This window comes from Geosmithia morbida (assembly GCF_012550715.1).
Source record: "Geosmithia morbida isolate 1262 chromosome Unknown scaffold_26, whole genome shotgun sequence".
NCBI lineage: Eukaryota > Fungi > Ascomycota > Sordariomycetes > Hypocreales > Bionectriaceae > Geosmithia > Geosmithia morbida.
In genome coordinates, this window is record NW_023336213.1 from 15840 (window position 1) to 41443 (window position 25604).

Consider the following 25604-nt stretch of genomic DNA (forward strand, 5'->3'; position numbering starts at 1 on the left):
ATGACCCTGCAAGAGTGGAAGGTTGAGACCCCCTGGCTGGAGCCTCACTGCGCCCTGGGAGAGGGGCCCTTCTTCGAAAAGGATACCCAGACGGTCCGCTTCGTCGATATACAGAAGAAGCGCGTACACACCGTATCGCTCACCGAGGGACCGCCCAGCCTCCAGACCACGCAGCTCGACGTCCCTGTCGGCGTCACCTGCAACATCGCCGGGGTCGACCCTCGTGATCGGATTCTCATCGGCGTCAAGGGCGGTCTGGCCGTGCTTGACCGCAAAACGGGGAAGTACGACATCATCAGCCGGTTCACCGATGAGCCCAACGAGCGTCTGAGGGCAAACGACGGTGCCAGCGATCCCAATGGACGCTTCTGGCTGGGGACCATGACGGACTTTCCCTATGGAGAATTCCAACCCGAAGGTTAGTCCACGCGAGTACCTGCCTACCTACCTGTCCACCCACAGCATCTGCTCTCTGCAACGACATCCCAGCTCGTCACCCACCAACAAGCTCCCCCCTTCGTCGTCGACAAGGCGATACGGGCAGTGCGCACGGGATAGTCAATGACAGAGATCTGCCATTGACACCCACCGACCGTGATGTGGATAGTACGAGTGGTAGAGCAGCAGAGAGCAATGTGATATATCCAAGAGACAGAGAGGGAGAAGTAGACAATATCGTGGGCATACGGCATGGCTTCTCTGATGATTGGTAACGACGATGGCTAAAACAAGGATCCGCCATGGGTTTTTCGGTCATAGGCTTCCTCATGCGCTTCGATGGCAAGTCTGCCAGGGAGGAATTCATCAGCGGCCTCACGATCCCTAACTCTGTCGGCTGGTCCCCCGACAACAAGACCATGTACTTCACCCACACCTCCGCGGGGCACATCTACGCCTTTGACTACTCCGTCGACACCGGTGCCGTGACCGACAAGCGCATCTTCTACCAGCACGACGGCCCCGGCGGTCTAGATGGCTTCCGAGTCGACGTCGACGGCAACATCTGGCACGCCGTGTACGGGGAGGGCCGCGTCATCAAGATCAGCCCTGGCGGTGATGGCGTCGCCAAGGTGGTCGCCCAGGTCACGCTGCCCACCAGGAACATCACCTGCGTCCAGTTTGCCGGGACGGAGCTAGTCATCACCACGGCTGCCGACGACGACGGTCCTGACGCGAGCAAGGCTCTTGGCGGGGCCGTCTACAAGGTTGATGTGGGGACTCGTGGCCTCGAGCTATTTGACTTTAAGCTACAATAGTAGTCTACGAGCATAAAAGAGAGAGAGAGAGAGAGACAGAATGCAGGGATTCGTTTACCATTTTGACCGGTCAAGAATGAAAGGGGAAAGAGCTCTGTCCCAGGAACAAGGACATGGTGCGCCCCCCCCCCCCCCCCCCCCCCCTTTTCCGAGTGCCCACTATCAAGCATCTGACCGAGGTCACATGAATTCAAAGCATGCGCAGAATAACACGAAAAAAAAAAAAGCGAATAGACATCAGAGATATGATCATCGACTCTTCACTGCTTTCTTCTTCTCCGAGTGTATATACGAAGTTTGGCTGCATGGTGATTCATGAATGTGCATCGCGCCACCCCTTACACCCTTGCCCTGACCCCCTACCCCTTTTTCTTTCTTTTTCTTCTTTCGTTGCTTTTGACTCACTCGTCATATTAGGAACCCTCCCCCCCCTCCCCCCTGTTTCAACAGACGGCCGGGGAAGGGGGGGGGGGTTTCCCCCTCTCGGATACCGTTCAGCTGTCGGGCCTACTTTCTCGATGAGTAGACAAGACTTTTCTTTTTTTAAATATCAAAGAAGAGGAAAATGCCTTGGCTATGTTTAGTACAGGTGGAAGCAAATCAAATCAATTTCATTGGCAGGGGAGTCGATCGAGTGCAGGCCTCGATTTGTACGAATGTACGTACGAGTCAAGAAGGGTTGCTCATAGCCACATAAAAGACTCATCATCACATCTTCTATGCGCATTATCCTGTTGGTGCGTCCCGGTTAAAGAGAAGGAATGGGTGAATGTATAGTATGTAGGGGCTGGGTACATGATATATATGTATCGATACTCTGTACTCGGTACTCGGTACAGACAAAGAAAAGAAAGAGAGATATTACGCAAAGTTCCCCTTCACATATACATGTACCCCGGTCATCTCACCGCTTCACCTTGCCCGACAACCGGAACCGGCGTCTCGGGAGACCGGTCAACGAACTTGACAAAGTGGGAAAAAATAGATGAAATAACATGAGATAATAATATTTCGGAAACATGTTGGGGGGGAGGAGGAAGGGAGGTTGGGCATCGTGTATGTGTGTGTGTGTGTGTGTATGTAGAAGAACAATGAATATAATACTGGTATGGGGAAAAGAAAAAAATTGGTGGTGCACGTTATTACGTACCTTGTGGTCTGTGTGTTTTTCGTTCTGGGCAGCGTGGCATGGGGCCGTTCGAAGTATACTACCTCGAATATGGGATGAGTTACCTGTATATGGTTAATAATGGTTGATATGGTGAGACTGACATGTCAGAGGTCAGGATGAGCTGGGAAGACAAAAGAAGAAGAAAAAGGTAGGGAATCTGATGGAATAACATGGAGTCACGGGACGAAGATGATGGCTTCGCGGGACGTTGGGGGTTCAGGACTGCTTTGACGGCGTCTGTCCATTCAGGGATCGTGAGCTTGGGTCTTCTCTGATGCAGGGTAGGTGGTTATGGGCTCTCATGGTATGCGAGTCTAGTAAGGGAGCAGGAGAGAGTGGCTGTAGTGCGGGTAAGAGGTTTGAGTGTATGGAGAATACATGTAAAGCATGTTGGTATGTAAGGGCTCGCGTGGTCTGGTCTTTTGTAGCGATGCCATGCTTGGGCGGTTGTTTCTGGCTGGCACCGTGGTATTACTACTCTGGTCAAGCGCATGATTTGGGGTTGAGGAGCATGAGATTCCCAAGTGAGAGGGAAATTGTGTAAGGGATGGGGAGAGAGGGAGAGAGGGAGAGGAGAGAGAGAGAGGAGACGTCCATGACTTACACGTACACGTATTATTACTATCAAGTTGTCGAGTCTCGATATATGGGTCGTGATATGTATGCGTAGAGGCTGATGTTTGAAACTTCCCATGCCACAACGCATTTCCATAGTGTACCGCTACCATCCCAAGAATAGTGGGAACGGTAGACAGAAGGTGATGCGGAAATTCGAGAGTTCAACTGATCTCATCCGATTGATATCAACACCGATGTTCCGAACGGCCGTCGTCGTGTTGAGGGAGACCGCACCGGACAGGTAGCCTACCCTATCAGCTGCCGTGGAAGTTGAGAGCGAGAGGATCAGAGTCAAGTCCCAAAAGGAAGTCATGTCCTTTTTCATCGTAGTTTTTTTCTTCTTCTTCCGAGTCCTCGAAGTGCGTCGACTTGCCATCTTCGAACCTCGATGCATTGCAAGTCAAAAGCCACGATGAACATGTCGAGAGAATAGGACGAGAAGAAACAGACCCCTTCTCTACCATCAAGAGAAACTCATCTGCATACTGTCGACCAGAACATAGAGGTCTAGACCCCGGAAAGACAGACCAACAGTCGCTAATCGTACTGAATGACGAAACAGAGAAAGACGTCTGTGGGGACCATTCCACGCGCTCCTCCCGTCGAAAAAGTTCTGACCTCCTCCACAAAATGTGCGACGTCTACGTATGCGAAGGAATTGAATATTTCTGCGTCGGGATCTAGTTCCCGCCGTCGCTGAACGAGAGACACCGGGCCGTTCGTTAGCTTGGAAACGACGTACACTTGCTGCTTTCGTGTAGACGACGAACACAGGTATGCTACCGTCTGTCGTTCTAGCCTACCCACGGTTGAGCATCCAGTCCCAGGTCCTTCTAGAAATGTCGCATGCCTGGATCCTCGTGGCCGCCGTTGACCGCATGTATCAGCATGCCCCGTCGAGTCGGGTGTTTACTTGCGTCGTCTCCAACCCTGACCTGCATGTCAGTAGATACTAGCATAGGTAGAATTTGCCTCTCCATACCTTTGAGTAGCTCTCCCCCCCCCTCCCCTTATTAGACCCGACAATTATGTATTTGACCTTGTTCTCATCTGTCTGATTCCTATACTCATAATCCCTTCATAACTCTCTTTCTCTCTCTCTTTGTTTTCTCTTAGAAAAAAAAACAGAACGCAGCAGTCTTGCTATGATATATACAACAAGCTCCCCCCCCCCCAAAGTCGATAAATCATCATGGACCTTTCCGGTAGTGATAGCGCAGGTAACGCAAATGCAGCCAGGCTCATCTCTGGACCCAACAACCAGATCATGGATCATCGTCCGACTGGTGACTCGGGGAGACCTGTCAGCACCCCCCGTCTCCCTTCGCAGAATGACGGTCAGGTGCCTAGGGACCAGGGACCAAGGCATCAGAGGTTCCTTTCGGCGAGCCACTCCGCGCGGACTACAGGGGCAGCATACGAACCACGTCCATACTTCCGCTCGCGGCGAATAAGAAAGGGCACCGTCGATCGACCGGAGCTGAGGGAGAAGGACCCTCGGGCCCTCTGGATCACGCTGATCCCGCTCATGGGCTTCTTCGGTGGCCTAGCCGTGATTGCGGTGCTGTCGTGGACGGGTTATACGTCCGTCAGCAACCACGAGTACTGCGTGGTCTTTGTCGACGACTTCTCCAACGGATTCAACTCAACAATATGGTCCAAACATGTCGAGACTGGCGGCTACGGGTGAGATTCTTGAAACGGACCCCTCCTCCCCCTCCCCCCCTCTCTCCCCCCACCCCTCTCATATACAGCAAACTCTCCTCATATACACATCTCTCTCGCCATGCAGGCCTACCGCGCTGACACACGGCTCGGACCGGACAGCAACGGAGAATTCGAGGTGACGACCGGCGGTGACGAGAACGTCTTCGTACGGGATGGCCAGCTCGTCATCAGGCCGACCATCCAGACCGACAGCTACATTGCACAGACGGAGGTGACCAACCTCACGGCCGATGGCACCTGCACGTCCGGGACGCCGGGCGAGTGCATCCTGACCGCCAACCTGACGGCCGGGGAGATTGTGCAACCGGTCAAGTCCGGGCGGATCAGCACCAAGGACTTCGCCGTCATCCGGTACGGCCGCGTCGACGTCACGGCCAAGCTGGCGGCCGGGGACTGGCTCCTCTCGCAGCTCCTGATGTTCCCGGCCGAGGACTACTACGGCAGCTGGCCGGCGTCGGGGGGGATCGACATCGGCATATCGCGGGGCAACAACTACAGCTACGGCGGCGGGCAGGGAAACCAGCTCCTGCAGAGCGCGCTGCACTGGGGACCGGACCCCACCGCCGACCGCTGGCAGACCACGACCGGCGCCCGCCACGGCTGGCACGCCGAGTACCACGAGGATTTCCACACCTTCGGCCTCGAGTGGACGGAGAGGTACCTCTTCACCTGGGTCGACAGCCGCCTGGCCCAGGTCACCTACGTCAAGTTCAGCCACGACTTCTACCGCCTGGGCGGCTTCGGCGCCACCTACGGGAACGGCTCGCGCATCGTCGACCCGTGGGAGGGCGCCGGCACGAGCCGCTCCACCCCCTTCGACCGGCCCTTCTACCTCATCCTATCCGTCGGCGTCGGCGGCACGTCCGGCTGGTTCGCCGACGGCGTGCAGGGCAAACCCTGGGCCGACGCGTCCACCACGCCCAGGAAGGACTTCTGGGATGCCAGGCACCAGTGGGGGCCCACCTGGGAGAAGGACGGCCACGGAGAGCTCGTCGTCAAGCGGGTGTCCATGCACCAGCAATGCGATGACGGTGCCACCGACCTTTCGGGCTTTTCTTAGAGAGCCAACCGTTTTCCTCCATCACGCGCGTCTAGCATTTTTTGATTCTATTTTTCATCTTCATTTTTTTTATTCCTATTATTCAGCACTTCCAATTCTCTCATCCAGTCTATTTCGATTCTTGATAAGCCTTGATGGATACTTCTGACTTGTGATACGGGGGGATACCCACACGGACCGGTTCCAATGAAGCGGGTACCGTGTCTAAGACAACCCCCGGTTTACACATGGGCATCGCATGTCTACGCCGGTCTGGAAAAGGCTCAACCTGCTCTGATGTCCGAACTGAGGAACCGAACCGACCAGTTACGGAAACCCTCCCCCCTTCCCCTCCCCATAAATTGTCTTCATCCCTCTTCATGGATCCGCCGAGTTCCATGTTTGGGGGGCCGAATCATGCGTGCCTCCCTTGCCCGTTTCGGGTATAGTACTAGAACGGGTATAGCCTCTCAATCTCAGAGCAGCGGCGTCTAATCTGCAGTATCAGTCTAGACTGCGTGTAAGTCATTGGACCCCGATCCATGTTGGACATCGATTGAGCGTGCGGTGATCCCTCTTACGTTCCAATTCCGGAAACTAGCTGAATTAAATGCTCAGGCTGCCATGAACCGAGACCGTGGTCCAGATCACATCGTCCCCCTCCGAGGCGCCCGTCTAACAACTCTCTGTGCTTCCTATGAACTGTCTACATGCGGAACCCGACAATGGATACCTCGGAGGTGCCCCTATATCTGTATGTATTATACCAATATTGCCACGATCCTTCTGGCCCCGCACATTCCGTTGCAGCCCATGGTCGGATCTCGAGCTGCTATTGTCAGCTGGACATACGAGTAGGAGCGTAGCACTGCAGAACCAAGTCAGGCGGATTAGATGGCCTAGAACGAGTGTGGATGCTGCCATTTCTGTCTGGTCTTGTCGTCTTGAGTCMCCTATTCCGGTTGTTGACCTGGTCCCYCCCMCCCCCCCCCCCCSSYCYCGAATCACTAGCGATGTTGTGCGTGCGCATTTAGGTGTGTCTGTGTGTGTGTCTGTGTGCGTTCTTCTTCCTCGTCTTCGAAGATTGACCGACTGACAGCGATTCTCACCAAGATTGAGTCTTCTCAACATCGTGTGACAAATCCAAAAATGTTCTTCACATCATTGCTGCTCGGCATCCTGCCCCTGCTCACGGCTGCGAACACCACCACCGGCTTTCACACGTCCAGCAAGCGAGGGCTGATCTACATCCCCAACTCTGACTTCCCCGCCGATGACGAGGTATGGATCCAGAAGGGCTCCGACCTCTCGTGGTACTACAACTACAAGATGTACCCCAACGCCGACTACGTCGACGGTACGGGACTGAACTTCGTGCCCATGCTGTGGGGAGCGCCGTCCAGCTTCAGTGACACCACGTTTCTGGAGAACGTCACGTCCCAGCTCGTCGAGGGCAGGAACATCACCCACGCCATGGGCTTCAACGAGCCGGACAACACCGGCGAGACCGGCGGTAGCGACATCGAACCCTCCGACGCGGCCAGGTACTGGAAGAAGCAGATGGAGCCTCTGAGGAAACTCGGTGTCTCCCTCGGGGCCCCCGCCGTCACAGGCGGCTCGGCTGGCTTCCACTGGCTGTCCAACTTCACCAAGGCCTGCGACGGGGGCTGTACCTTTGACTTCATCCCGATACACTGGTACGGGAGCTTCGACGGGCTGGCGAGCCACATCGCCGACGTCCTGGCCATCTATCCCAGAAAGAAGATTTGGGTCACCGAGTTTGCCCTCGACAACTCGAATCTAGAACACACCGAAGACTTCTTCCGGACGGCTGCCACTTACTTGGATAAGAACGAGTACGCTTCTTACCTTTGATATAGGGTGATGAGAAGAAGAAAGAAGAAGGAAGAAGAAAAACTGTGCTGACAAGAATTCCCGACAGAAACGTCTCTCACTACTCCTACTTCGGTTCTTTCCGCTCCTCCGCGTCCAATGTTGGCATCAACGTGGCCATGCTAGACTCGCATGGTAAACTGACCGACATAGGGGGCTGGTACTTGAAGGGGAACTCTACTGGAGTCAAACCGGACAATGTCACAGTCACGAAAACGCACGCGACAACTGCAGCAGGCCATACGCCGACGTATGCTGTGCCGCCGCTGGCAACAAAAACGTCTTGGGCCGTATCGGCGTCGGTCCCGAATCTCCTGGCTCTTCTTCTAGGGCTCAGTTTCTCAACTCTGTATATATGAAGTAGGCTGCTCTGAGGCTGATTCCAGTCACAAACATCTTGATTCATTCACGTAGAACCTTCTACAATGCACACCATACGTCTATAATCATGAGCTCCATTCCTGCGTAGAACGTGGCCATGTCTGTGCGTGAACTCTGTATGCCATGCCCTATCGCAAGTGACCCGGCGAATTTGCCTTGATACCACCACGGTAACCCCTGCGGAACGTACAAGGTCGATTCGTGTCAAGCCAGGCTTGGTCCCAATCCAATCCGGTCTCTTTCATATCTCCGTCCACGGAGCAGTTGTCGGCACTCCCACAAACATCGACTTACTCGGGGGTACCGCTTGCTAGTCGGGTCTTGGCCCAAGTCTAGACCAGCCGATGGTTTAACCTACTTGTCCCAACATTGACTACGAGGACCTGAACGACCGTTTCCAAGTAGATGCTTGCGGGCAAAGGAGAATTTGCCTATTCCGGGGAGGGGGGGGGGGGTACTAGTGAGCACGAGGGTCTTTGTGTATGCCCTGAACCTCTCGGATACATATTTCATCTCGACACCCTCGGTATCATGAGAGAGAGAGTGTGTGTGAGCGAGAATCTTCCTCCTGTGCCAGAAATCACACGAGTAGGAGAGATGCCCGACCAGATGATCCCAGACATGCAGACGCCGAGTTTGAGGACATCATCGACGGACCCGGGTTGCTCCCAGGCTATCGAGCAGCTGTATGGGCTGAAATTGGGGGATGTCAAACCTCTACCAAAGGTAGTGTTGATTGTGCATCTTTTCCGTGATACCAGAGATAAGCATCGATGTGTACTGACTTGGACATTTCCAGGTCACTATTATTGGGGACAAATCTTGCGGGAAAACGTCAATCTTTGAGGCTTTGACCGGACTGTCCTTGCCGGCATCGAGGCATCTTCTGAGCAACTTCGCCATCCACGCACAGTTCAAGCGCACGACGGACCAGGATCCTACTGTCAAGGCACATATCCGCCCTGGGCCGCTAAAAAGTCAAGACAAGGCTGTCTTGCGGCACTTGGAAAGCTTCCAGGTGGCCAACAATGGGCCACTGACCGGCGATGACTTTACCGATATTCTGGAAAAGGTAAGTTGACCGTGTCCAGATCTCCGATACCCGTGCTGGTCTCTAACATCATGTAGGCTGCCAACCGCATGTGTATCGCAATTGTCGATCGAGACGCCGGCGGCGACCATGAGCAAGTGGGCAACCAGCAACACCTTTCCGATAATGTCCTCGTCGTCGAGATTTCAGGACCCGATGTCAACAGCCTGAGCGTTGTTGATTTCCCTGGCTTTATGCACAGTATGCGACCGTATCGTCGCCCCTTGACCATGGCCGTATCTGACTGCTTTTCTCAGATTCTGCACTTCTTGATGCCCGTGAAATACAGGCTGTAAAGAGTTTGGTGATGAGCTGCATCGAGGAACCCCAGTCAATCATCCTGTACGTCTACCTCTCTTTACACAACGGCAAACCCCGACGACAATTTGCTGACGTGACCCAGGGCCGTCGTGGATGCCACGAACCAGATTGAAAACCAAGTGGCTCTCGAATTTGCCCGCGCCGTTGATCCTGAGGGCGACCGAACGATTGGTGTGCTGACAAAGTGCGATATTGTTCAGCGAGGCGACGAGAACAGGGTAAGCTATGGATCCTTCAAACCCAACCCCAACCCCAACCCCAACCCCCCGTTCATAATATTGAAAGGTGTTCGTATCTCGGCTAATGGTCCTCACAGGTTCTGCGACTTACCCGCAACAAGGAGCATCATCTAGCCCAAGGATGGTTCGCCCTCAAGAACCTATCGACGCAGGAACGCCGCGATGGCCTGGGTTTCGACCGGCGGAATGTGGTCGAGGGTGACTTCTTCTCGCAACCCCCCTGGAACGAGATCGATCGCAGCCGGGCTGGTATCAAGTCCCTCAAAGAGTTTCTGGGCGATCGAGCCAACGGCATGCTCCAGGAAAATGTCAACCTGCTGCTGGAGAAGATTCAGATCCTGACAGAGTCCTCATCCGCCAGCACAGGGCTCAATGCTGGCAGCGTCGGGCTCACTCCCATCCAGACGGGACTCAATTCTAGCGGCACCGGACTCACTTCGGTCAGAGCAAGGTTCGCGGATAGCACCGTCACGGTGGATGAGAAGCGAGAGCGTCTCCGTACAGTGATCGAGTTCCCATCCGAGGCCGACCCGCCGAGCAGCGAGAAGCACGGCACCGATCTGGAGGCCGGGTCGATCAAGAAACGACCGACGATGCTGATCAATGCGTGCACCGTCGGCCTGACCATAGCTCTGGTCCTGACGCTGGTGGGACTTGGCTGCCGGCAGCTGGCGCAGGAGATTGCGACTGATGGTGACTGGTACCGCCTGTTTCTGCTTGTCACTACGCCTCTGCAAATCTTTGTCAGTCTGGTAAGTTCGTTCGATACATTGACACGTATCACGTACCTGCCTCGAGCACAAGTCATGCTGACCTGACCACTTCCTCCGCAACAGTTCTTCTGCCAAGCCATCATATGCTCGATTGCGCAGCTCCTCGGACCGGTGAGCCAGGTGAATGCGAATTCGAAATTCTTCTCGGCCAAAGCCGTAAAGCGGCTGAACGTCATGGACGGGCCGCTGCCCCACGTGACGATCCAGTGCCCCGTCTACAAGGAGGGGCTGGAGGCCGTCATCGAGCCGACCGTCAAGTCTCTCGAGGCAGCGATCCGCAACTACGAGTCTCACGGCGGGACGGCCGGCATCTTCATGAACGACGACGGAATGCAGCTGCTCTCACCGGAGGAGGCGGCCGAGCGCAAGGCCTACTACGCGGCCCACAACATCGGGTGGGTGGCGCGGCCGAAGCACAACCCCAAGGGCGAGGGGCTGGGCCGGTTCATCCGGCGAGGCAAGTTCAAGAAGGCGTCCAACATGAACTACGCGCTGGGGGTCAGCCTCAAGGTCGAGGACAAGCTGGCGACGGTGGACCGCAGCGGCGTCTGGACGCAGGCTGAGGAGGAGGAGGCCTACCAGAGGTGCCTGGGCGAGGTGCTGGACGAGGAGCTGGGCCGGGCGTGGGCCGGGGGCAACATCCGCGTGGGCGACTACATCCTCATCATCGACTCGGACACGCGGGTGCCGGTGGAGTGCATGATCGACGCGGTCAGCGAGCTCGAGGAGTCGCCGCAGGTGGCCATCCTCCAGTTCTCGTCGGGCGTCATGAACGTCACGACCGGCTACTTCGAGATGGGCATCACCTTCTTCACCAACCTCATCTACACGGCCATCCGCTACGCCGTGGCCAACGGCGACGTGTCCCCCTTTGTCGGGCACAACGCCTTCCTGCGGTGGTCGGCCCTGCAGGAGGTCAGCTTCGAGTCGGAGGGCAGCCGGCACGGCGACCCGGATCTTGCCCCGGGCGAGAAGGACCCCAATTCGACGACGCCCTACGAGAAGTTCTGGTCTGAGTCGCACGTCTCCGAGGACTTTGACATCTCCCTCCGTCTGCAGACCATGGGCTACCACATCCGTCTGGGGTCCTACTGCGGCGACGACTTCAAGGAGGGCGTCTCGCTGACCGTCTACGACGAGCTCGCGCGCTGGGAGAAGTACGCCTACGGCTGCAACGAGCTGCTCTTCCACCCCGTCAGGCTGTGGTGGCGGCGCGGGCCCTTCACCCCGCTCTTCCTGCGCTTCATCCTCTCCAGCATGCCCATCGGCTCCAAGGTCAGCATCATGGCCTACGTCGGCACCTACTACGCCATCGGCTTCGCCTGGATAGGCTCCCTGCTCAACTACTTCCTCATCGGCTGGGCCAACGGCCACCTGGACCACTACTACATGAACAGCTGGCGCGTCTGGGTCGCCCTCATCGTCGTCTTCTCGGGGGCCGGAAACCTCGCCCTGGCCGTGGTCCGGTACCGCAGCGAGAACACCACGCTGCTCGGCCAGGTCTGGACCTGCTTCCGCTGGGCTCCCCTCCTCTTCGTCTTCCTCGGCGGCATCTCCGTCCACGTCTGCCAGGCTATCCTGTGCCACATGTTCTCCATCGACATGTCGTGGGGTGCGACCGCAAAGGAGGTGTCCGACACGTCCTTCTTCATCGAGATGCCCATGATCGCCCGCCGCTTCAAGTTCGTCTTTGTCTTCTGCATCTGCATGACGGGCCTGATGATCTGCGGCGCCTGTGCCTTTCCTTACCTCTGGAGGATCGATCAGCTCATTGCCATCTTCCCACTGGGCTGTGTCGTCTTCAGCCACTTCTTTCTACCCGTCTTGTTGAACCCGGCGTTGATGAAGTTTACGTGGTAATCATCTTCTGTCCAGACAAGAAAAATAGAGGCGTTTTCTCTTCTTCTCTCTCTCTTGGGGGACATGGGGAGAAAACGCACATCATGAATAGGCATGACATATACGACAATAACGCACACGCAATACTTCACACCATGTAAACCTGCCTTTTCTGCTCTTGTCCAAATGTACCTCGGGGGGGGGGGGGAATATGACTGATGTCATTGCAATGTTGAGAGTTCCCAGCACCGTGGGGTACGAGACAGCACGATAAAATTCCGCGGATTGGGTGAATAGTCTGCAGTCAAGGATAGATGGTACAATTCATCATCTGCATCAACGAATCCCTGGTTTGGGGTAGATATAGCTGCGAGGGCCCGAGTTATGCTGTCTCGTTCAGGGACGCAGTAGTTTGACACAGAGAAGAAAAAAAGAACGCATGCCGTGACATCTATTATCTGCCCTGGCAAGGCCAAGTTATTTTTTTAAAAAAAAGGAGAATGTAATCGATAGGGAAGATGGGTGTTTCTGATGTACAAAGGAGCGCATCGCTTCAAATTTTTTTTTAGCATGTAAAAACTACCACGCTTATTTGACGTGAGCGGCTAGAGTCTCGAGAACCTGAGAGGAGGGAGGGGAGTTAGTATTTCAAGCTTCTCGTTTTTTTTTTTTGGAGTGTATTATGAACTCGTCGGAGGGCTTGGTCAAACGTACCTCCAGCTCAATCTTGGCCTCGGCAATCTCCTGCTCGCTGCCGCTACCGTTGGCAACCTTCTGGGCCTCGGTGATCTGGTTACGGATGGCGTCGGCAGAGAAGTCTTCGAGGGGGAAGCCCTCGGGGGCGTTGATGCTCATGGAGGAGTCGGGCTGGACGGTGGCGAATCCACCAGAGACTATGGCAGCGCCGGAGCGAGTTAGAGATATATACAGAGGATCTGTCTTGGATAGAACACAGGTTGGGACATGTTGGGTTGGGGACGAGATAGATCGGACGTACGGAAGAACTGCTTGGCACCGCCGCTCTCCTCGACGACCTCGACCAGACCGGGCTTGAGCTGCTCAATGGAAGGGACGTGGTTGGCAAGGACACCCATCTCGCCACTCTCAGCGGGGATGTTGACCTGGACGACATCCTGGGACTTGTAGATGGACTGTTTGTTTTTACCCGTGATATTGCGGTAATTAGCTTTACCGTTTTCACGCGACACTGCCATGCCATGCCACGTATCAATTCAATCGAATTGATCATCCAATTGAACTGAGGAATCCACGCACCTGGTGAGGAAGAGACAGGCTAAGCTTGATCTGTATTTGCCGGGTTCTGGTTGTTAGCTATATTTGCTTGGGCGTCGCGCGCGTCGCTCTTTCTCGCTCTCCCACGGGCGGGGAGAAGGAGAGGTAGTTTCAATTCACCTTCTCGGGGACGGCCTCGGCGTAGCCCCTGCGCTGGATGGGGATGCGCATGGCGGCAGGGCGGGCGCGGATAGCCACACGGGCGAGGCGGAAGGAGGCGTTCATGGCTGCGGCTGTCGAGAGAGAGGTTGTGGTTGATGGGGAAGCGTGTGGGTTTTCGGGGGAGAAGCTCTTTTCGTAATTGGGAGGTACGCTGGATCTCTGGCTTTGCCGACCGGGAGCCCAGCCAGGCCAGCACATCCGCATTTCGGCTACAGGGAAAATCCGAGGTCAGATCACGTGGGTGATCACATGACGATATATAATAGCTCATGTCACCTTTTATGTATTCCGCCCTATCAACCATCATCCCATTACATGAGATAATTTCTGTCTCAGAGAGGATGGGAGCCTCTATGATGGGGGTTTGTTTTTTTTGTGAATTATTTGCCTTTAAATGTTATGTCTGTATGATGGTTCTCTTCATGTCGTCGCATCAAGCACTGTCAAAGCAGTTATGTGGTCAACTCACCGACTCATGACGACTTATGAGTTGGGCCTTGCACAGCCTTCTGGCTGAAAACGACATCTCACGCAAACGAAAGATATACTTCTCGGCAACAGGAAGCTTTTTTCTACAAGTGTGACGGACAAGATGTCGAGCACAAGTACAGCAGTCGAATCCGACTTTCGATATGGAGGGGGGGCCGGAATTCTATATTGGGAGTGCCATTCTATTCTGGGACAACCAGACCCGAAGCCCCCCGTTTCACCTTTTGTTTCTTGCTGTGTGATCGCCACTCTGCAAGAAAAGGTTATAACAGAGCTTTTTTTTTTTTTTTTAAAACCCTCCTGTCTTATGCTACAGGATTCACAAAAAGGACATCCAAGACAGACACAGTGTTCCATGATAAGGTGTATTTCGTAGACTTGCCTCACCAAGGCCCTCGCTCCATGTCAATGCACGTTGGGTATGTCTCCCCCCCCCCCCGACGACACATGAAACTTGTCTATGATCCTTCGAGTCTGTTGATTAGACCTAGACTCCGAAATGGTGGTGGCTGTTGTGCACTTGTTGTTTCAGCATATACATGAAAGCCATGAGTTTAAAATCTACTGACCACCGGGGGGGGGGGGGGGGAGGGGGGAGACATTTTGGCCTAGACGCGCTTTCTTAGATTCGTGTTCTGGATGCAGGAAAGCTTCCGGTGTGCCTAGACTTGTCCCATTTCTCTCTCTCTACGGGGCATTAGGTCCTGAATCGTAGAATGTCGACCAACCCCTGGACTACATGTAAAGTCTAGTGTGACGGTGTTCAGATCGGCTTTGGTGATGCAAAGTACTGGGCACCGTCCCGTCTGGAATGCAAATGGGAAAGGTCGCGCGTCAAACACAGGCCTGCTCTGGATGGTATCCGAGCTGCGGCCGCCACAGTCCCCGTGAAGGTGAAATAGCCCAAGGGCCTTGGGGTCACCTATGCAGCCTTTACCTACACATGGGTGTCTTCTTTTCTCCTCTCTGGGTGTATCATATGTATCATATGCCGTGTTGCTGGGGGGAGGCTTGCCGGAACCACCACGTGCCATAGCAGCGAGCGAGATGGAAGCCATGGACAGTTCTCCGTAGAAGAAGAACGAACAGCAAGACGGGTCCGACTGTATGGGCGGATGCAGCACCATATCGATTCCTACAGGTTCCGTGGTCAGTATTATACGATAGTACACTCGTCGTACGACCTGTGCTTAAATCGGTAACCCGTGGCGGCTCCCCCCATTACTTGGCATTGCATTCTCCAGATGTACGGGGCGTAACAGATGCGGGGATCTCTCTCTCTCTCGCCGAGTCCGGAGGAAGAAGAGTACGGAGTGTTGTTGCGCATCAAAAAAAGGTGTTGGTTCCCTCCCCCCCCCCCCCCCCCCCCTTCCCCCCTTTTCTCATCGGGATGATAGGAAGCGTGACATGTGTGTGAGGATACATCCCCGCACGACGCAGTGGCGGTTAACATGCGGTGAAAAGTAGAAAGTAGAGTAGACCCGCTCCATTGCCGCCCTCGGCCCGTCGAACAAACAAAAATGCATCGATAATTCATTGTTGATCTTCGGGGGGCCGGAGTGGCGATGGTCGTCATCCATGAATTGTTGGCAGGAGGAACACGTAAGACTACCATGTAATACGTACGTACGAGTACGCAGGGCTGATGATCACCACGTCGACTGCCCTCGCGTGAGAAGGCTCGTCCCCGCTGTCGTTGGGAAAGGATCGTCACGGATGGGACGAAGTAGAGAAGCTGAAACCCGGTAGGTCGGTCGGTGAAGTCTCGTCTATTATTACTCTGTAGCAGTCGGAAGACCCCTCCTCCCCTTCTTCTTCTTCTTCTTCTTCTTCTTCTTCTTTCTTTCTTTCTTTCTTTTCTTTTTTAAGAAAAAGAAGAAAAAATCAATCTCTTACGTACTCAATATTTGAATTTTCGATGCGCTGTCGGCGGACGGTCGCAAAGTCGACAATCAGACTGCGCCTCTCCATCGTATGTATCTCTAGGACGTACATGAGGTACTAATAGCGCTCCTCCGTAAACTATCACGCCGTAACTTCTATTCTACCTAGTATATGCATTGGCGGGCGGGCAGAAGGGGGCCGGCGCGTGATTGGTTACGATAAAGTCGGCATCTGACGTTGTCGTCATGGTGGATGTTGATTCCGTTAGGAGATGCTGTGTGTGTGTGTTGTTGATCTCAGGAATATGAAGAAAGGGTTCAAGTTGGTGGATCTCTCTCTCTCTCTCTCTCGTGTCTCATCATCCATCTCCAAGAATTCGTAGTTGTCATGATTATAGTAGATGTGGATAGAAGACATCATCACACACACACACACACACACATACATACACATTTATACAATGCCGAGCTAAGATGGGGGGGGGGGGGGGGGGGGGGGGAGGGGGTAATTGGTAGATCTCGAGTACGATGATGGTGGTGGGCACATCCCGTCACTCTGGTGGTGGCATGACACCCCATGAGCCCCATGAGCTATTACAAGTTGTCCAGGTGGGACAGGATGATGACGAAATGGGCCAGGGGCATGGCAGAGAGCTAGGGATATGCCTCGTACATGTGTCCTCGATCCCGTGATCAGCTCTCTCTTCGCTTCTTTCTCGTCTGTCCAGGAGGAACGACCGGAGGAGAGAGGGGGGAAGGATGGGCATCGAATCGGCAGAACGAAGCCGACCAAGACCATACAAGACCATACAGAGCCAGCACACAGGGGGGAGAGAGAGAGAGAGAGATGGAGAGAGACAGAGACTAGTATAGTGGTAGTATTGGTAGCCGTAAACAGAGAGAGACTGCGGCTCCCCCGCTCAGGATGACCATTTAAGTACTAGTAATCTGTAACGGCAGCAGAGTTCCCCTAATAAGTACTCTTCACCTGCTCAACCTGTCTGGTTATTATGAGGGGTTTGATTTGATGGGATGCCAGACGACGTAATCTGTACGCTGCGCAGAGCCAGGGGGACCAGCAGGAGGCTAGAGAGAGAGGGAGGGAGAGAGAGAGAGAGGGAGGGAGAGAGAGAGAGAGAGGAGGGCAGGCTAACCATTCGTGGGCAAGATTGTAGGGGGGAGAAAAAGAATCGGAACAGGGGTGGCGTGGGATCAAGGGTCCTTCGATGCGCCGTTTGCTGGTATTATTAGGCGGTATTATGACGACCAGAACTACGGAGTATCATTACAGTGTACGAGCACTATCATTCCGTACTCCGTACTCCGTACATTGTACAGAGCAAGAGAGTGAGTATTAATATAGCATCATCATGTAGCGACATCAGTCGAATACGGACGGCGGGTACTTGCGTCAGAGGGGCGTGACGACGGTATGATGTTGTGAGGTAGACGAGTAATTGTGTATATGGAGTAGATAGTAATATAGTGGTGGGTATGGCCGGTGATGGGCAGGACGATAATACTACATGCAGAGTGCATACAGATATGCAGCAGTTGCAGGATTGAGAGCGCAACGGAGAGTGATGGCATATTAGCGAGATGAGCTGTCGAGAGGCCAGGGCCAGCAGGCAGAGCAGGTGGCGGATAGATGTCGTGTGTCTCGAGATGTGACGATGACATATAATAATGTAACGACATTGTGTATTAATCTGCATAGCAGAGACAGAGAGAGAGAGAGAGAGAGACGAGACAGAGGAAGAAGAGGAGGGAGAGAAGAATAGAGAGAAGGAGAGAGAGAGAGTGTGTGTGTGACGGTGAACTAATAATAAGCAGGACCATTGGTGTTTGATGTTTTGCTCATGTCATGGTCATCATATCCCATAATATGCAGGGCGTTTTGGTCAAATATCAAAAAGAGGGAAATAAGCGAGGACTAGGTGATACCTCCGACTCTGCACCGCGGTTCTGCAGGACGCACATGTACATGTATCTATGTACTGGGTAGTCTGCAGTAATATCGTGTACCTGTAGAGTCGTATAGTAATAAGCAATTAGATAATGATGACTGCTATTTGATGAACAAGGGGCTTCTGTTATTAATATTGAAAATGGTGACTTTCAGCTCTGGGACCACGCCGTATGACGAACGAGTTGCTCTGATACCGATTCATAGCACCATCACACGTCTGCGTAGCTCTCTGGTGGGCTCTGGTGGGCAGTCTATGGGGCAGTAAGAGTTTTTCTTCTCTTCTTCCTCTTCATCTTCTACCCCCCCGCCGTCCCCTCTCCCTCTTCTCTCTCCCTCTTTTTTTCTTCTCCTAGAGAAAAAAGAAGGAGGGAAAAATCTTCCTTCTTCTCTTTACATGAGAGGGACCGCAATTTCTTCCCGGGAATGGGCTCGCTCCTGTGGCTCTCTACATGTAGATGGGGGAAGAAAAAAATTCTTGACCGACCACCGGACACAGTATTCACAGTGCGCATCAGGGCTTGGTGAGTGGAGCCGCTTACGAGGGACGGAAGCCACCTGAAATGTGCCGAAAGGTACTGTATACGGTCAGAGAGAGGAGAAATTTCTGATGTACGGATCCACCCTCTGCAGTAGAGGCCGAGGGCGGTCGGTCTCCTGATACAGTATGAATATGGGCAGGATCGAGACTGTATGTGATTCCAGACTGTGCTGGTCTACCGGATGAGCCTGTCCTCAACGTACCGCGGACTAAGGGATCGAGCTAAGAGGTCAGGCTGAGGAGAGAGAAGACGATAGGCCAAGCAATGGAGATGCCGGCTCTACGAGCGAGTACACTACCTATAGCAGTATATGCTATATATGTACGATGTACGAGTACTCGTACAGCACAGCACCGTACTCAGGCTCCCCACACTGAATGTAAGAGGCCTCCTTCGTGTGTCCTCTGTGTGTCCCCCCCACGGGTCTGAGGTACCGCTTATTCCCATCACGACACCACGACTCCCATCCGTCCCTGGTACATGTCTCTACACTAGTACCTCGTCTCTCCCATCTCCCGACGACTCGTGAAGCCACTGCACATTGTTATTTGGACGTCTTGGACCTCTGCGCCCTGCAGACTGACGCCCTACTGCGCACTGCACAGACACCCGGGGGTTCTTCCTAGGTCGCGCCCCCCCCCCCTTCCCCTTCTCCCCCATCAACCCCCCCCCATCGAAGAAAAGGGTCAAGGGCTCCGTCCCCTCCCCTCCATTATGAGGAATCCAGGTGGACTCCCACTCGCTCAGCACTCAGAAAGAAAAGTGTGCGTGTGTTGCGTGTGTGTGCACTTCCGTAGCGTGTTGTAACTCCGTAGTTCTCGTAATAAGAATATAATATCGCTCGTTGCCCTTTTCTCCTCCTATATTACCTCTTACTGGTAATTGTATGTTTTCAAACAAACACATACACACACGCACACGCACACACACATTTCAGTACATACATACACACCCGCCTTTCAAAGTGGCCAGGTGCTGAAAGTCAGGGCGAGGGACTCGTTCCTTCCTCGTCTGCACGGGGTTCTCTCTTACCCGCTTGGCACCTTGCCACACTGGGCCTTCATCACTGACTGGCTCGGCTCCTCTCTCACACTCTCACTCTCTCTCTCTCCGTCTCTGTCTCTCTCTTCCCCCCCCAGTCTCACGCCACAGCACAGCCAGCCTCTTTTCTGTTTCAACCAGGCAGTGCTCTCCAACATCTCCACCACCCCATTCGTTCCATCCGGCAAACCAGAGAACGAAGAGCGAAGAGAAACAACCAGAATAACCTTTCCAAGACTTTTCTTCTTGACGTATTCCGAGGCCTTCCGTATCGGCTCTAAAATCGCCACTTACACTCTCACGCCTAGGCCGGTCGAGTTGACCCAAGTCAGCGCCAAAACGTCATAATCCATTCGATGGTATTACCAAGTAAAAAAATATACTGTCCTCTCCCATTCACGCTTTCCGCGCCACCATTCAGCCCTGCCGTCGAGCAAAATTTCTCAAGCGCCGGCAGAAATACATTGGCTTCGGGCTTCAAACTCATCCTTTGAGAGACAATTTCACCTTTTTTTCTTTCTTTTTTTTCCCCCCCTTTCAAACATCTGCACCAAAAATAGGTCGACCTTGCTTTCTGTCTCACACACGCGGCACCAACGCCCAGTCTCCTCTCATACACCAAATCTCGGACATTCAACTTTTGTGCTCGGCCTAGACATGATGTCGGACTACATGTTATAGCACCACGGTCCTCTCGGACATTGAAAGGAGAGAAGAAACCCTCTCGCGACATTCCTCGGTCGCAATCGCCAAGGGAGACATTCTCTCTTGGGCTGTCATAGTCCATCCTCGACTACCATCTCTTACCACCGTCTCTTCACCCAACCTCTTTGTTCTTTTCCTCCTCCCATTTGACCGACGACCCATCACCACCTCTTGTCTAGAACCAGAAGCAAGCGAGACGATACGACCACGATGTCTCCTTCTACCCCCATAGCCTGGCAGGTGCCCGTCTGGGCTGCTCAGGACGCGGAAGAGACCGACGAGGTCGACGACGAGCCTCCCGAAGCACCACCCCACGCATCCAGCCCTCAGAAGTTCACCCGCACCGCCGTCAGGCGTCCCAGCGAGCAGACCTCTCTCCTCACAAAGGCCATCATGGGCTACCCCGACCAGGTCCAGGTCCACCTGTCGGCCCCTCGCGACGAGTTCCCCTCGGCCTTCCACACGGCCAGGCGCCGCTCCATGGCCAGCAACGTCAGCCTCGCCTCTACCGCCGACCTCACCAGCGACACCGGCATGACCAGCCCGGCGCGCACCAACACCCCTAGCCCGCCCATCCCTGAATCTGTCGTCTCGCGCCTCAGCGGCGTGCGCATCCAGTCCGAGAAGACTGGGTCCGTCACCTCCTACCCCGCCAGCGCCAGGACCGGGACCAGCCTGCAGCGTTCCCCGGAGCTGCAGCAGAAGGCTGCCGATGCCCCTCGCAAGCGCTCCATCCAGTTCACCTGCACCGGCAAGCCTGCTGCTGCCGCCGAGAAGCCCGCCGCTCGCCTGCCTGCTGTTGCTTCTCCCCGGACCAACGTGCAGCTCCCGCAGCCGCAGCCGCAGCCGCCGCAGCCGGCCGCCCGTCGCCCGTGCATCAAGTTTGCCTGTCCGGCCCGGCCGGCCTCTACCCAGAACACCCCTCCTGCCGCCCGCCCTACCACGCCTCGGTCCTCGTCCAGGACTCCCAGGAAGCCCGAGTCCCCCTCTACTCCCAGGAGGTACTCAGCCGTCGCTGTGGGGTCCGCAAACCCCGGAAGCCCGAGCGTCGCCAGGAGGTCGTCGAGCAGGCCTCCCCTCTCCCGTCCCAAGTTCCTCCGCGCCAACTCCAATGACCTTGTCCTCGACGGCTCGCAGTTCCACGAGTTTGCCCGTGAGCGGTCCCGCGAAGATGACTGGATCCGTCAGGATAGCGTCGCCGCCAAGGGGAAGCTGACCATCGACGACACCCTCGTCAAGGAGAACCGCATCCGCCGTCTGGGGAGGGAGGCCGAAGAGGAGGCCGAGCTTGAGGAAGACGACGACGATGACAACATCGAGGACGAGGACGACGACGTCGACAATCAGGATGACAACGACAACGACGAAGAAGATGAGGAGGACGAAGACGAGGACGACGAGGACGAGGACGAGAACGAGGACGACCTCGACGACGCCCTCTCCGACGGCTACCACACCGACGAGGAGACGGGATTCGCCGAATCGGACGAGTCGGACGGGGGAGAGGATGACAACCTGGTTCTCTGGACTCTGAGCAAGAGCCCTGCTGCCGCCGCCGCCGCCGCTGCCGCCGCCGCCAAGACCGCCGCTTCTGGCGAGGCCACCGCCGACGGCGCGACCACCACCGGCCTCGGCAGGCAGCCCTTCCTGCGCGACCAGCAGCCGCACTCGGACTCGTCGACCATGACGGCCGCCGACTCGAGCCGGCGCCGCTCCAACATGCAGCGCATCAAGCCGCAGCCCGAGGCCCCCGACCTGCCCGACAGCACCGACTTCGTCTGCGGCACCTTGGACGAGGACCGACCCCTCGAGGAGGCTTACCTGACATGCATGGCGGCCCGTCGTAACGAGAAGCTCCGCATCATCCCGCAGGACATCGACCCCAGCTTCCCCGCCTCGGACCCGGAGGACGACGAGGATGAGGACATCTACAACCCGGTGCACCACGACAGCGACGACGACGACTTCTTCCCCGGCAAGATGGAGGACCTGCACCACGAGCAGGACCACCACCGGTCTACGCGCCGCCGTCGCAAGAGCGGATTGGTCTCCCCCACCAGCAGGAAATACTATCACTCCCCCGCACCCAATAAACAGCTGCGCGAGAGGTCGCCCCGTGGCTCTGCCGTCGCTATATCTACCGTCGAGGCAGAGCAGCAGCAGCAGCAGCAGCAGCAGCAGCGAAAGCCCACACCCCCTCCCCCCGCGCCCAGCCGTAGAGCTAGGTCACCCCCTCCCCCTACCAAGACGAAGCAGGCCGGCAAGCAGGGCGGTGCAGCCCTCCTGCCGAAGAAGTCTCCCCGTCCGACGAAGCTGGGATTCAACCTGGCCGTCCCCGCCCCCCACGCCGGCCTCACGGCCACCAAGTCACTCCCCCGCGCTGGCGTCACGTTCGGCCAGGGAGGCAAGCAGCACAGCCGCGGGACCAGGCGGGTCCAGAAGGACGACGTGCACCTCCGCGGGGCCATCGACATCGTCAAGGGCCTCGAGAAGAAGAGGCAACGCCGCCGGGAGAAGTTCTACCAGAAGTACTGCAACCGCGCCAGGCGGGGCCAGATTCCCGAGCGCAAGACGCAGCCTGGTAGGGGTGCCGAGAGGATGAAGGAGCTCGGTCTGCTCATGGCGGGGAAGAAGGATCAGGGCAATTATGTCATGTCTATCTAACCCTTCACTCTCCACCCCTCCTCTCTCTCCTTTTTTTGCCTCTCTTCTGTACCTCTTCCCACCTTTCTTCAAATGGGCGGGCGGTTCAACTCATTTCCTCTTCTTTGTACATACAATTTTTTTCAAATCTTTTTTTTTTTACCTCCTCAGACAGCCACAGGAGTTTTATTCTCGGATTGGGCATGGGAATCGGCGCAGAGCATATATTTACATTTTCTTTCATTCCATCAGTCTTCAAGGCCTGACTGTCCTGCCGCACACTTTGATCTTCTACTTCATGACTTGTCTCTCTCCTCATTCTTGACATCTGCACTGCGCATATCTGCTGCCAGGTACTGAGCGTACATCTGCACTTTCGATTGATTCTCTTCTTCCTTCTAGACGACTGCATTGCTTCACACCTACAATCTTCACGACCGTTTCTCTCTCAGTTCTGCCCCCGGTGTAGTTGGCTCCCTAAAATCGGGCATCATGGCGGGCATCGTTCGCCTAGTACAGGCCCGTGTATGCCCGATGACGATGCGAATAGATTTACGACTTACGAATCAATGAATAATGCACGTATTTCACACCATATACGGTAAACGGGGCGTAAAGCACGAAAAAAAAAAAGAAGAGGAAAGAAACTTCCTATTATTTACTCGGTGACACGTGATGTAATGACATGTGGTCTCATCCACAGACTAGAACGCACCGCGGAAATACCTGGAGAAATATACCTGGAGAAATACCGAGGTAGAGACGCGGAGGCAGAAACACCCAGTATCAGACCATTTATTGTATATTTCGTGTGATATACGGACCATAGGCCTTTGCGGTGGTATGGACTGGTAGAAAAAAAAGTCAGAGCCGATAAGCTGTACGGTTCCCTACACCGGGACTGTCTAGATAGCGGCATACGTACTCCGTACAGTAATAATATAGTAGTATACTGCCAGTATTTCGTAGTACCACACTGCACCAGAGACAGGTCTAGAATGCGAATAGCAGGTATTAATATACGGGCTACGAGTACACACACCTACATTTGGATCTGCCTTAAAATCAAGGCATAAAACAAGTGGGCGTCCTCCTACCCCCGGGCTCAGCCCAAGGGCCAGCTTTCGACATACTATAACTGACCAGAAAGAGAGTGGAAGAGAGCGTCCGTCGATCGAAGACAGCATTCACAATACCCTGCCACAAACGCAACCTCCCCTCCACCAACGTGACGACGACGACGACGACGACGACGACGAACGACGAAAAATAAATAAATAACAACCTGTCCGACGATCTCTCCTATCAACCAATCTACATATAGAACGAGCCGATATACAGGTCGACAGCATGTGGATCGTCAACTGGTGTACGTTACGTTCAAACCTCCCCTCCCCGCCCCACGGGATAAGTATAAGAGGAGGGAGCCAGAACAAGAAGGTGGTGATGGGGAGAAGGGAGGAAGGGGGGGAAAATCATGGAGAGGAGGAAACAGAGATACTGACGGCATCTGATGCACAGTTTACGACGTGCTGTCCTCGCTCGGACTGCTTAACAAGCATGCCAAGCTGCTCTTCCTCGGGCTGGACAATGCTGGGAAGACGACGCTTCTGCACATGCTCAAGGTACGCTTCTCTCTACTCCATCCTGCCTCGTCTCGACTCTGCCGACGCCCTTGTGTGGACGGGTGCCGTACTGACGAGCTTCCATCCAGAACGACCGTGTCGCCATCCTCCAGCCTACTCTCCACCCTACTTCGGAGGAGCTGGCCATCGGCAACGTCCGCTTCACCACGTTTGACCTCGGCGGTCACCAGCAGGGTGCATCTTCCGTCTTTCCTTGAATCGGGGTGGAGAAGAAGAAGAAGAAGAAAGACAGTCTGCTAACCTGCTTCTCTGACGACAATAGCCCGCCGTATCTGGAGGGACTACTTCCCCGAGGTGAACGGCGTCGTCTTCCTCGTCGACGCCAAGGACCACGAGCGCTTCCCCGAGGCCAAGGCCGAGCTCGACGCTCTCCTGTCCATGGAGGAGCTCTCCAAGGTCCCCTTTGTCATCCTCGGCAACAAGATTGACCACCCCGACGCCGTTTCCGAGGACGAGATGCGCCACCAGCTCGGCACCTACCAGACCACCGGTAAGGGCAAGGTTCCTCTCGAGGGCATCCGTCCCATCGAGCTCTTCATGTGCTCCGTCGTCATGCGCCAAGGTTACGGCGAGGCCATCAGGTGGCTGTCACAGTACGTCTAAGTGACGGGCACGCACGAGATGGTTGCTGTTGCTGTTACTGTTAACGTTACTGTTGCTGTGGGCCGTGGCCCGTTATAATGTAATGCGAGGGGAGGGGTGAGGATGGAGGGAAAGGGAGGGAGATTGAGAGACCGATGGATAGAGAAAGAGAGAGAGAGAGAGATTGTGTGTGTGTGTGTGTGTGCGTCTGTGTGTGAGGGAGGAGGAGAGTAGGACAGAGAAGAACAACAATTCTCTTGTCCTTTTTCCCTCCATAGTAGAGGAGATAAGTCCATGACCAAGA

The 25604-nt window shown here is 54.9% G+C and overlaps 7 protein-coding genes across 7 annotated transcripts; 6 read left to right on the top strand and 1 right to left on the bottom strand.

Annotated features, from left to right (window-relative positions):
• On the top strand, window positions 1–1256 carry GMORB2_4780 (SMP-30/Gluconolaconase/LRE-like region; the record flags this gene model as incomplete). Its single annotated transcript, XM_035466754.1, has 2 exons — window positions 1–418; window positions 760–1256. The coding sequence occupies 2 exons, from the start codon at window positions 1–3 to the stop codon at window positions 1254–1256; spliced, it is 915 nt and encodes a 304-aa protein (XP_035317913.1).
• A 2981-nt stretch (window positions 1257–4237) lies between these two features.
• GMORB2_4781 (Glycosyl hydrolases family 16) lies at window positions 4238–5833 on the top strand (the record flags this gene model as incomplete). Its single annotated transcript, XM_035466755.1, has 2 exons — window positions 4238–4731; window positions 4873–5833. The coding sequence occupies 2 exons, from the start codon at window positions 4238–4240 to the stop codon at window positions 5831–5833; spliced, it is 1455 nt and encodes a 484-aa protein (XP_035317914.1).
• Window positions 5834–6961: 1128 nt separating this feature from the next.
• Window positions 6962–8064, top strand: GMORB2_4782 (Glycosyl hydrolase catalytic core; the record flags this gene model as incomplete). Its single annotated transcript, XM_035466756.1, has 2 exons — window positions 6962–7668; window positions 7755–8064. 2 exons carry the CDS (start codon window positions 6962–6964, stop codon window positions 8062–8064), a joined length of 1017 nt encoding a protein of 338 aa, XP_035317915.1.
• A 619-nt stretch (window positions 8065–8683) lies between these two features.
• Window positions 8684–12369, top strand: GMORB2_4783 (Glycosyl transferase family 2; the record flags this gene model as incomplete). Its single annotated transcript, XM_035466757.1, has 7 exons — window positions 8684–8812; window positions 8886–9158; window positions 9215–9377; window positions 9434–9518; window positions 9580–9715; window positions 9814–10488; window positions 10573–12369. 7 exons carry the CDS (start codon window positions 8684–8686, stop codon window positions 12367–12369), a joined length of 3258 nt encoding a protein of 1085 aa, XP_035317916.1.
• Window positions 12370–12936: 567 nt separating this feature from the next.
• GMORB2_4784 (F-type H+-transporting ATPase subunit delta) lies at window positions 12937–13866 on the bottom strand (the record flags this gene model as incomplete). The annotated part of the gene is made up of 4 exons (XM_035466758.1): window positions 12937–12969; window positions 13063–13241; window positions 13346–13499; window positions 13762–13866. The coding sequence occupies 4 exons, from the start codon at window positions 13864–13866 to the stop codon at window positions 12937–12939; spliced, it is 471 nt and encodes a 156-aa protein (XP_035317917.1).
• A 6773-nt stretch (window positions 13867–20639) lies between these two features.
• On the top strand, window positions 20640–23093 carry GMORB2_4785 (Protein of unknown function (DUF2457); the record flags this gene model as incomplete). Its single annotated transcript, XM_035466759.1, has 1 exon — window positions 20640–23093. The coding sequence occupies one exon, from the start codon at window positions 20640–20642 to the stop codon at window positions 23091–23093; it is 2454 nt and encodes an 817-aa protein (XP_035317918.1).
• Window positions 23094–24422: 1329 nt separating this feature from the next.
• Window positions 24423–25321, top strand: GMORB2_4786 (GTP-binding protein SAR1; the record flags this gene model as incomplete). Its single annotated transcript, XM_035466760.1, has 4 exons — window positions 24423–24441; window positions 24594–24697; window positions 24787–24892; window positions 24981–25321. 4 exons carry the CDS (start codon window positions 24423–24425, stop codon window positions 25319–25321), a joined length of 570 nt encoding a protein of 189 aa, XP_035317919.1.
• Window positions 25322–25604: the final 283 nt, after the last annotated feature.